At 30.2% G+C, this 10,240-nt stretch overlaps 1 protein-coding gene across 1 annotated transcript; it reads right to left on the bottom strand.

Annotated features, from left to right (window-relative positions):
* Positions 1-4,099: 4,099 nt before the first annotated feature.
* LOC111290976 (nicotianamine aminotransferase 1-like) lies at positions 4,100-7,552 on the bottom strand. Its single transcript, XM_022882502.2, has 7 exons — positions 7,094-7,552; positions 5,766-6,105; positions 5,334-5,552; positions 5,112-5,171; positions 4,790-4,945; positions 4,616-4,709; positions 4,100-4,410 (listed from the first exon to the last, which is right to left on the bottom strand). Exons 1-7 carry the CDS (start codon positions 7,360-7,362, stop codon positions 4,292-4,294), a joined length of 1,257 nt encoding a protein of 418 aa, XP_022738237.1. The 5' UTR covers positions 7,363-7,552; the 3' UTR covers positions 4,100-4,291.
* Between the last annotated feature and the right edge of the window lie 2,688 nt (positions 7,553-10,240).

Here is a 10,240-nt window from a genome sequence, read left to right as displayed (position 1 = left end):
ATGTCGTAAATTATTGGGATCGATGATATTGTCGTACGAATTAATATGGGTTGCATGTTAATTTTAAGGAATGTCAAACATATTCTAGATATGAGAATGAACTTGCTTGCTATTAATGTCATTGATAAGAAAGGATATCAAAGCTGATAAAAGAATGGACAGTGAAAGCTTCTCAAAAGATTTATGATAGTTATAAGAGGAAAACTATGTTGCATAACGTACAAGATATTGATGAAATGGAACAACAACCAAATAAATACCATTAAAAATGATGCTTCAGCAAATATATGGCATAATAGGCTAGCACACATAAGCAATAAAAGGTTATAGGTATCAGTAAGGTAATCTATCATTATCTTGACCAAAAGTATGTCTCTCGATTTATGTAATCATTTTTTGTTTAACAAACATCATAGAGTTTCTTTTCGTAAGCTTTTCAGAGAAAAAAATAGATTAGATTAAATTCATTCTAATGTATATGGTCCTATTAAGGTTAAGTCATTGGAGGTAGTAGGTATTTTATCACTTTTATTAATAATATTTCACGTAAGATTTTGGTGTATATATTATAAAACAAAAGCAAGGTATTGTACTATTTTCAAAAATTTTATGCTATGGTGGAGAGAATAACAAGGTTGCCTTTGAAGTATATTCGAACTAATAATAGTGAAAAATACACATCTAAAAACTTTGAATAATATTGTTTAAAGCATGGGATCAAGCATGAGATGACAAAACTTGAAATATTGGAGCATAATAGTGTAGCTTAAAGGATGAACCACACCATTGTGAAAAATGTTAAATGTATGTTGAGGATGACAAAATTACCAAAGTCATTCTATGGTGAAGCAGTAAACACAACTTGTTATTTACTTAACAGATCACTATTAATTCTTTTAGGCTTTAACATTCCAAAAAATAGTGAAGACAAGAAAAGATGCTTCATACTTTAACTTAAAAATTTTGAGGTGAAAAGCATTTATGCATATGCCAAAAGAGCAGATGTTAAAACTTTATAGTAAAGCCACATAATGTGTGTTTATAGGATATGGTGATAAAAAATTTAGCTATAAAATATGAGATCCAGTGAAAGAAAGACAATTAGAAGCAGAGATATGATCTTTCATGAAAAAAAATCATAACAGACCTTAAGAAAAGTAAGAAGATTACACGGATTACTATTGAGTGTAATGTTTCAACATCAACAAAAGATCTATTGAAAAGAGTCACAGATGGTGAAAATGAGTAAGAGACAGAACTTGGAGATATGAATAAGTCAATCATAGTTAGTGATGAGCCAGATACAATCAATTTTGAGCAAGTTGAGCAATCATCTCCACCAGATAGTATTAAGCAATGAGAGCTACCTTCAACATCAAGTAGTGTAGAGTCACATCCGAAGAGATTTACTAGAAAACATCGATCATCCAGCAAGTATCCAAGTTCATATTTTATTTTAGTTACCAATGAAGAGGAGCAAAGAGCTTTCAAAATGTGTAGACTATTCTGAAGAAAGAACACTAATTAAAAGTAATGAAAGAAGAAATGGAATCATTGCAAAAAAATGGTATATATGATCTTGCTAAATTTTTGAAAAGGAATAGGCCGTTAAAGAATAAATGGATGTTCAAGATGAAAAAAAATGGTGATAAGTTAGTAAGGTATAAAGCTCAATTGATGGTGAAAGTTTTTTCTTAGAAACTCAACATTGATTTTGATGAGATCTTCTCTCTAATTGTGAAAATAAGTTCCTTTCGAGTGGTACTAAGGTTAGTTACTAGTTTAAATCTTGAGCTTGAACAACTTAATGTTAAAACTACATTCTTGCATGGTAAATTGCATGAGAACATTTATATGGATCAACCTAAGGGTTTTGAAATGAAAAAGAAAGAGCATTTAGTTTATAAATCGAAAAAAAGTTTATATGGCTTGAAACAAGCTCCGTGACAGTGGTACAATAAGTTTAATTCTTTTATAGTAAGTCACAGCTATAAAAGAATAGCAATAGACCTTGTGTGTATGTTAGAAAATTACCTAATGATAACTTCATTATTCTCTTAGTATATGTTGATGATATATTAATTATAGGACAAGATGTTGGTATGGTTCATAGGTTGAAAGAATAATTATCTAAATCTTTTAACATGAAGGATTTAATCCAGTAAAGCATATTCTTAGTATGGATATTATCCGAGATAGAAGAGTTGAAAAGTTGTGGTTATCATAAGAAAAGTATATTGAATGGGTGCTTAGTAGATTTAACATAAAGCATGCTAAATCAATTAGCACTCCATTTGCCAACCATTTTTATTTGAGTAAGAAATCTTGTTTGGTGACTAAAGAAGAACAACTAGCTATATTTAGTATTCCTTATTCTTCTGCAGTTGGTTCTTTAATGTATCTTATGATTTGTACACACAGCTTGACATTGCTCATTCAATTGGTATGGTAAGCAGATTTCTTTCTAATTTGAAAAATATTCATTGGGAAGCAGTGAAATAGATTTTCAGGTATTTGAAAAGCACCTAAAAAATATGCTTAAGTTATGGAGTTTCACAACTAGTTTTAGAAGGGTTTATTGATGCTAACATGACAAGTGATCTTGAAGGTAAGAAATTTACTTCAAGATATTTGTTCACTTTTAAAGGAGAAACTGTGTTTTGGTAGTCTAAGTTACAAAAGTGTGTTGTCTTATCAATTACATAGGCCGAGTATATTGCAACAATTGAAGTAGGAAAAGAAATGCTTTAGATGAAATATTTTTTTCTTGAATTAGGGTTGAATCAAAAAAAGTATATGGTATTTTGTAATAGCTAGAGTACTTTAGATTTGAGTAAGAATGCCATGTATCATGCTTAAACAAAGCACATTGATGTTAGATATCTCTAGTTATGTTCGGTGATTGAAAAACAACAAATGTAGTTAAAAAAAATTCATATTGATGAGAATGCAGTAGATATGTTGACTAAGATATTTTTCAAGAAAAAACTTAGGCTTTGCAATAACTTGGCCATAATGGGTTCTTTGGCCAAGGTAAGTTCTAAATAAAACTATTATTGTGATGAATCTCATCCTAATAAAACTGGAAGGGGAGATTGTTAAGAATGTGAAGTCTAACCTCATTCCTTCAGACCAATCAAATACTATAGGCCTTAATTTTTTTTTCTACTAAGCCCTATATAATAAATAAAAGAGTGGGGGCTGATTTAGGGGTGTAAGTGTGGTAGCGCCAAAAAGAAAGAAAAAAAGCCAAAAAAGGTAGAGAGAAAAAAAAAAGAAAAGAAAATTGGTTAAACAGAAGTTGATCCATAGTCCGATTGAGCTAAATTTTATCATAGGTTCAGGATTTAGTATTCTACATTCTAAACAGTGGAGATCGGGTTTGAAGCTCTCTATAAACAAATTCAATATGTATTTGTTAAGTCACTTATTTAGTGAGATTTCTCCAATTGTCTCTCTAGTTGTTAATTAGCTCTAGTTTTAGTTAGAGGAAAACTTTGTACATCCATTATTTGATAGTGAAAATTTTTCTGGTGGTTCGTGATTTTTTTACTCTATGCTAGAAAGTTTTCCATGTAAATCTTGGTATGTTTTATTTTTTCTACATTGTTGATTGTTGATTATTTTCTATTGCTGCAGTGGGTTTATTATTATATATTGCTTATGTATTGTTGTATTCATCACTTCAGCCATAATAGAACCAACTCTAGTCACCTTAACACAAGAAATTGTTTTTGCAAAAAAGACTTGAATTAAACCATTAGATCTCAAACACAAATCTTTAGAACGACAGTTAAGTATGATAGAAATGTTGTTACTGTCTTTATCAGTTTGAGCTTGATGGCTTGAGATCCTTACTGGCACGGTCACTCTCACTTGTTACTCTTAGATAACGTTTGAGGTTTTGCAGAGTTCAATTTTCTTTTAATTTTTAGTTAGATTATTGAGTGTTTTGATTTGCAGGTTTTAACTCGCACATATGCTCTCTTCTGAGTGTGAAACATCAACAGACCAAAAAAGGAAATTTCTTATGCTCATAGATTCATTAAACATCAAAGAAATTGCAATGTATGGAACTATAATAATCATGAGATCAAAGTGAGAGTAGAAAGATCACACTAACAGGTGATCATTTATTCAAGGTAAAAGTTTATTGGCGATCACCAAAACCCAGTACAACGCATCTTAAAATGAGTAGAAAGATCACACTAACAGGGGATTATTTCTTCAAGGTAACTGTTTATTGGCTAACACCCAAGTTAACCAGCAAACTGAATTAGGTCCAGTTATTTTATTGCTTCGTGGCATGCCTTTGGCAGAAGGCTTTTACCCTTGCCAGGCCTTCTTCGAGAGAAGAAGACTCAATAGCAAAAGTAATGCGAAGCCAGTTCTTCAATCCCACTGCTATCCCTACAAGATATTTTGTTTTGTTATTCTCAGAAGGCAAATCAGAAAGAAATCGTTAAAACACAATCAGTTTCCTCAAAAAGTACTTAAGGATGATTTCACCCAACTGATAGATTTGTCAAGCGTGTGCACAAAGTTTATTATTTTGTGACTAATCATAACCAAACTACTCAAATTTAAGTAGATATAACAGAATTTTCAGTGTTACCTGGTAGAATAATGACTGATTCTTCTTTAGCTAACTTCAGGCAGAACTCCATATCATCATTGATATCATCCAACATTGATAGATTCAGCTTCACCTGCAATTAAAGCCGACAAACATAAATGCTATTTCAATTTCTTTAGGCATTTGATAGTAAGAGGTGAATAATTTCCTTACCATTACAAACATTGATCCTTCTGGTTTCTTTGGGCAAGTTATGCAGGGTATTTCCTTAATTCTATTATAGCATAAGTCAGCAGTTTCCCTTAGTATGCAGATAATCTTCGAAAAAAAATCATCCTTTGTATTCTCAATGATCTGAGGAACTGCTGCCTGATTCATAAAACCCATTTACACGTCTTCATCAGGAGGATGGTGGAAAAAAGACAAGGAAAGTTTTGGATACTGAATGGTTCAAAGGCTTTTGGCAAAATAGATGAAATTGCATTCTTCCAAAGTAAATATGTGGCTCTAAACAAAAGTATATTGATTCCCGAACCTGAATAAATGTAGCTGGATCAGCGGAGATATCAAGGAATCCTATGATCGAATCAATTACCTGATAAGAGCCAATGAGATCATTAACTCAACATGGTCCGAAGTGCAAAGTCAGAACTTTATTTATTTCAACTTTCACATACGCATATAGATTCTGTAATTAGAATTATGTAACATCATATGCCTTGAACCAGAGAAAGATAAAAAAAAATCAGAGGCTAACCCCAGATTTTCGAAGAATGCCATTTGGATCACTTGTCACAAGCCAACCAAGGCGCCAGCCAGGAACAATCCATCTCTTTGATATAGACCCAAGGGTGAGAACAGGCACAATTGGCCCAAACACTCGCATTGGCACATATTGAGTGCTTCCAAATGCGATATTGTCATAAGCTTCATCAGCAATGACCAAAATCCCAAGCTTTCTAGCTGTCTCTGCAACCTATCTTTCAAAAATATAGTTATTTTCAGAAGAATAAAAAAATTATTCTAAAAGCAAAACTCAAATTGCCAAGTAAACACAAGCAGAGGCCCCTCTTCATAGTCGTTCAAGTGACAACTCATGAGAAGAGAAACAATGTCCAGCAAATCCACTACATAAGCCTTTTGAATCCTTTCTCAAAAGGATAAAACATAAACATTCTCATGTGCTAACCTTTTTTAAATGATCATACCCGAAGACATTTCCACAAGGGTTGCCTGGGTTTATAATAACCATAGCGACAGTATTCTCATCTGCAAGAGTCTCTATGGCATCAAGATCAACCTCCCAACCTTTTTCAGGAAGAAGGTCAAAATGACGGACTTCAAGATGGTTAGAAGCAGCACAAGCTTCATAGTATGGGAAGCCCGGTCGAGGAAGCAGAATGTTGGCACCAGGGCGGGAAAGAACTGCTGATACAATTTCTATCGCTTGGGTACATCCAATTGTGAGATAAACATCATCTGCCAATAATTTGTATGGAAGATCACGGTTGAGGTAATCCGCAATTGCCCTGTCAGAATTCAAACCAAACAAAATTAGATATATATATATAATTACTGAACTGTAATTTTTGCATTTTTTTGACACATGATTAAAGAGAAACATTCATGGATTTCACTAGACGAAACTGATCCATTATATGTTGCAACTTTTTAGCTCGCTGTCAGGGAAGCATGACGAAGAGAACATTTTACAAGACCACACATCTAAAAGTACATTACCCCAGCCATAATTAAGATTTGCCTGGCTATTCACCATACAACTTGAACATCAATAATTCAAGTCTCGGAGATTTGATCAGAGCATTAATCAGGAAAGGATGCTATCTCCAGTTACTTGGTGCTACTCACACATTACACCCAATACCATATCAGTCATATAAGTTCATTGAAGTATATATGACTTAAATTCAAAAAGAAACATTATTCCTCAACTACCCTTACCCTGCCCCTGCTGTGCAACAAGGTACTAAGAACTGTGCACCAAGCCAGATGGAAAAGAACAGCAGCCCCCTGTTCTTTCCATTCCTTAATAATTTCCTTCAGGAACTGATGTCTCCTTTAACTTTTGAACATATTCTCTTATCTAATTTTTGAGCATCCTCTTAGAATATGAAAATTTGTGGACAACTTTAGTAGTTTATATAAAAATGAAATAAACTGTTCAAAGAGTAGAATAAAAAGTCCATCCTTTCTGAATTTAAGTATTAATAAATTCATCTTAAAAATTCAAATTACTGTTGGAATAACTAATCCAAGAGCTTCTAATATTAGTTCAATTGAAAATTTTCTATTCATCAATCATTATTAAAGTCAGGCATTCAAAAAAATAGAGGAGCAGGACAAGCGTAGAAAAGAGAAAAGTCGACATAGAGAAAAAAAAAAAAAAAACAATTCATGCAATAAAACAAAATGATTAATATAGAAAATCACTCAAAAAAAAAAAAAAAAGAAGAGAAAAGAAAGAGAACTAGTACTAAGAAAGAATTTCAAACTCACCTCCTTGCTGGAAGAATACCAACAGTTGGCGCATAACAATTATATTTACCCGACCCTACGGCGTCAACGATGGCATCTACGGCTGCAGGGGTAGTCCTGAAGCTCGGAAAATGAGAGGGGTCGCCATGACCAAGAGGAATGATCGGCCTGCTATCATCTTTGTTGATGTTGCCCATTAACATGTTGAGGAATCCTCGGACGGTGATGGCTGCCGCTGCGTTCAGCTCCTGCTTCCCTTGAAAACCCCATTTATTTGGTCCGTTCTCCATCGTCGTCTTTGTCCTTACTTGTCTTGCGAATTACGATGGAGTAGGAGGTTTGAGTTGCTGTGCTTCTAGGGCTTCCGCAACTCCCCGCGTGTAGAACCAAAATATGTGACCACAGACGAATGAATAATCAATGCAAGCTACCAAATATTAGGCCAGGTTGAGCATAATGCCAATTAAACATCTTCTTCTTTTTTATTTTTTAATTATTATTTCTTATATTTTATGTTTGTCACGTCGTGCTATTTGAAAATTGATGGAAGAAAAATAATAATAATAATAATAATTTTAGTTCACATGTTTACACATTCAAAATATATTTAATTATTCTTTAAAAAAATATATTTAATTATTAAATCTCAAGAAATGACAATAAATTATTAAAATATTCTAAATTAAGGATATTTTAAATTTCCTAAAATATAGAATTAAATTATTATAATATTGTCTTGTGATAAAATAATATAATAAGAAACATCTCTATACTAATACTCAAAGTAAAATAAAAAATGTCAAGTGATTAAAAAATTATGAAGTTGTTAATAATCACATCAAACGCATTAAAAAAAATTCAAATAGGTCATTCTTACATTAAACACAAATATTTATTGTAAGATATTCACTATAAAATATTGATAGAATTATTAATTTTACTAATGAAAATAATGTATATGAGAAAATTTTGAGATGTTTGAAAAAAATTTTATTCAAATTTTCTTATTTTTCAATTTTTAGAATGTTTAAAGAAAAATTTTACTCAAAATTTTTATTGTTTTTATCTTTTACTAATATTTTTTAATATCTTAATAATCCATTTAAATCTATCCTTAGGCATACAAAATCTTTTTAGCCTTATACGCGAAATTAAAAAGTTTTGTGATTAATTTATAAAAAATGAAGTAACAAATTTTAAATCTTATATTTAGAAATGAAAATAACTTAGTGACACTTGCTAATATTATTTTTTATTCTAAATTACATTAAAACATTTACAGTAAAATATATTCAAATTTAGCATATAAAATACATTATATATATATAATTAACTCAATTCCAATTCTTCTTCCTTCGAAATTAGTTGTACACTTTGTACCACCTATTTATCAAAAGATATTCACATTTTAAACATTAATGAAAAGTGCAAACGCTTTTTGAATTATCAGGTGGAGCCCACTGTTAAAGAGAGAACAGTGATACGACAGAAGGGACAGAGGGGGACAGCAAAAATGCCCTTGCTTTCCGAGCCTTCAAATCAATCACATGGTTAACTTTTTATTTATTTTAATTTTTCTAAAAAAATTTAACCGAAGTGAAATTTTAAATTTAAAAAAAAATTAATTTTTAAGAAAGTATGATATTTAAGGCTTTTTTTAATTTTTTGAATATTTTCTGTTTAGATTTATTTGTTTAGTTGTAAAATTTTACATATATTAATTTTTATATAATTATCATAATATTTTTAACATATATAATGATAACTTATAATTTTATTTTATTAATAATAAATATTCAAACGATAAATGATATTTTTAGAAAAAAAATAAATATTTTAATTTATTATTATTTTTATTTATAAAATATTATCAATTAAAGCATTAGTAAACATTAATGCCTTAATTGATAGAAAAAATAATTAGAAAAATGATAAATTAAAGTGTTTGGTTATAAAAGCACTTTAATTGATCTTGTTTATAACTTTATAAAAAAATCAATTAAGGCATTTGTGTAACCAAATACCTTAATTGATCATATTTATAAAAAGGATCAACTAAGGTATTTTTGTAACTAAATGCCTTAATTGATTTTTTTTATAATTATAATATAGATCAATTAAGGTGTTTGTGTAATAAAACGTCTTAATTGATCTTTGTTATAAATTTATAAATAGATCAATTAAGGCATTTATTTATACAAACGTCTTAATTGGTTTTTTTAAATTTATTAATTAAGGTATTTATGTATAGAAACGCCTTAATTTATTATTAATTAAAATTATATTTTATATCAATTAAGGTGTTTTTTATATAGAAATGTCATAATTGAATTACAATAACTTTTAAAACTGATCAATTAAGGCACTTGTATACACAAACGCCTTAATTGATTATTTTAAAAGATTCATTCTCCATTCTTGAACCTTTAAAAACTAAACAGCTAATACAATTAAACAATAAAAAGCTGTAATGCGTGTATTTCCTTAAACCTATCAACCTATTTAATATGCATTTTGGTTTCTTCATTTCTCTCGTCGCCAACGACAGTAAATCACTCAACGCCATCACACATAGTTTTACCCAGGTATGTGCAAATTTTATCCTTGTTGTGCAATATTTATTCTTCTATATATGTCATTTTTGTCTTTCCTTACTATATATATTTTTATTTTTATAAGCACTCACCACCATCAGTTACATCACACACCCTCTATGCATTGCATGCATGGTGTTTTCTTGGTTATTTGGTTTGAGTATTGTGATTTATTGAATGATTTTTATGCAAAATAATTGTTATATTTTTACTCATTTATTTTGCATAGAACTCTTATGATATGATGAAACATAATATGGCTTGCACTTGTATAATATTATTAGTTTTATTATGTTTTATGTATATTTGTTTATTTACTGTAATGAATATTGGTTGTTTTTACTGTATGAGATATATAGAAAGACAATTTGATATATTTCGTATAATTTTGATCAAAATTGCAGTTATTATGGCATCTGAAGAATATATGTCTCCTTCTACTGAACATGAAAAAGATACACCCGTAGTGAAAAAAAGAAAATAAAAGAGACATGATAAACAAATTAAAGCGACTGAGACAAAAATTCACATCGAGTTCAATCAAAATAGGTAGCTTGTGTTAATTAGAGATGCA

This window comes from Durio zibethinus, chromosome 16 (genome assembly GCF_047325235.1).
Source record: "Durio zibethinus cultivar Kanyao isolate XHJ-2024 chromosome 16, ASM4732523v1, whole genome shotgun sequence".
Taxonomy (NCBI): Eukaryota; Viridiplantae; Streptophyta; class Magnoliopsida; order Malvales; family Malvaceae; genus Durio; species Durio zibethinus.
Note: the sequence above shows the minus strand (reverse complement) of the source record. Positions and strands in the feature narration are given on the sequence as shown.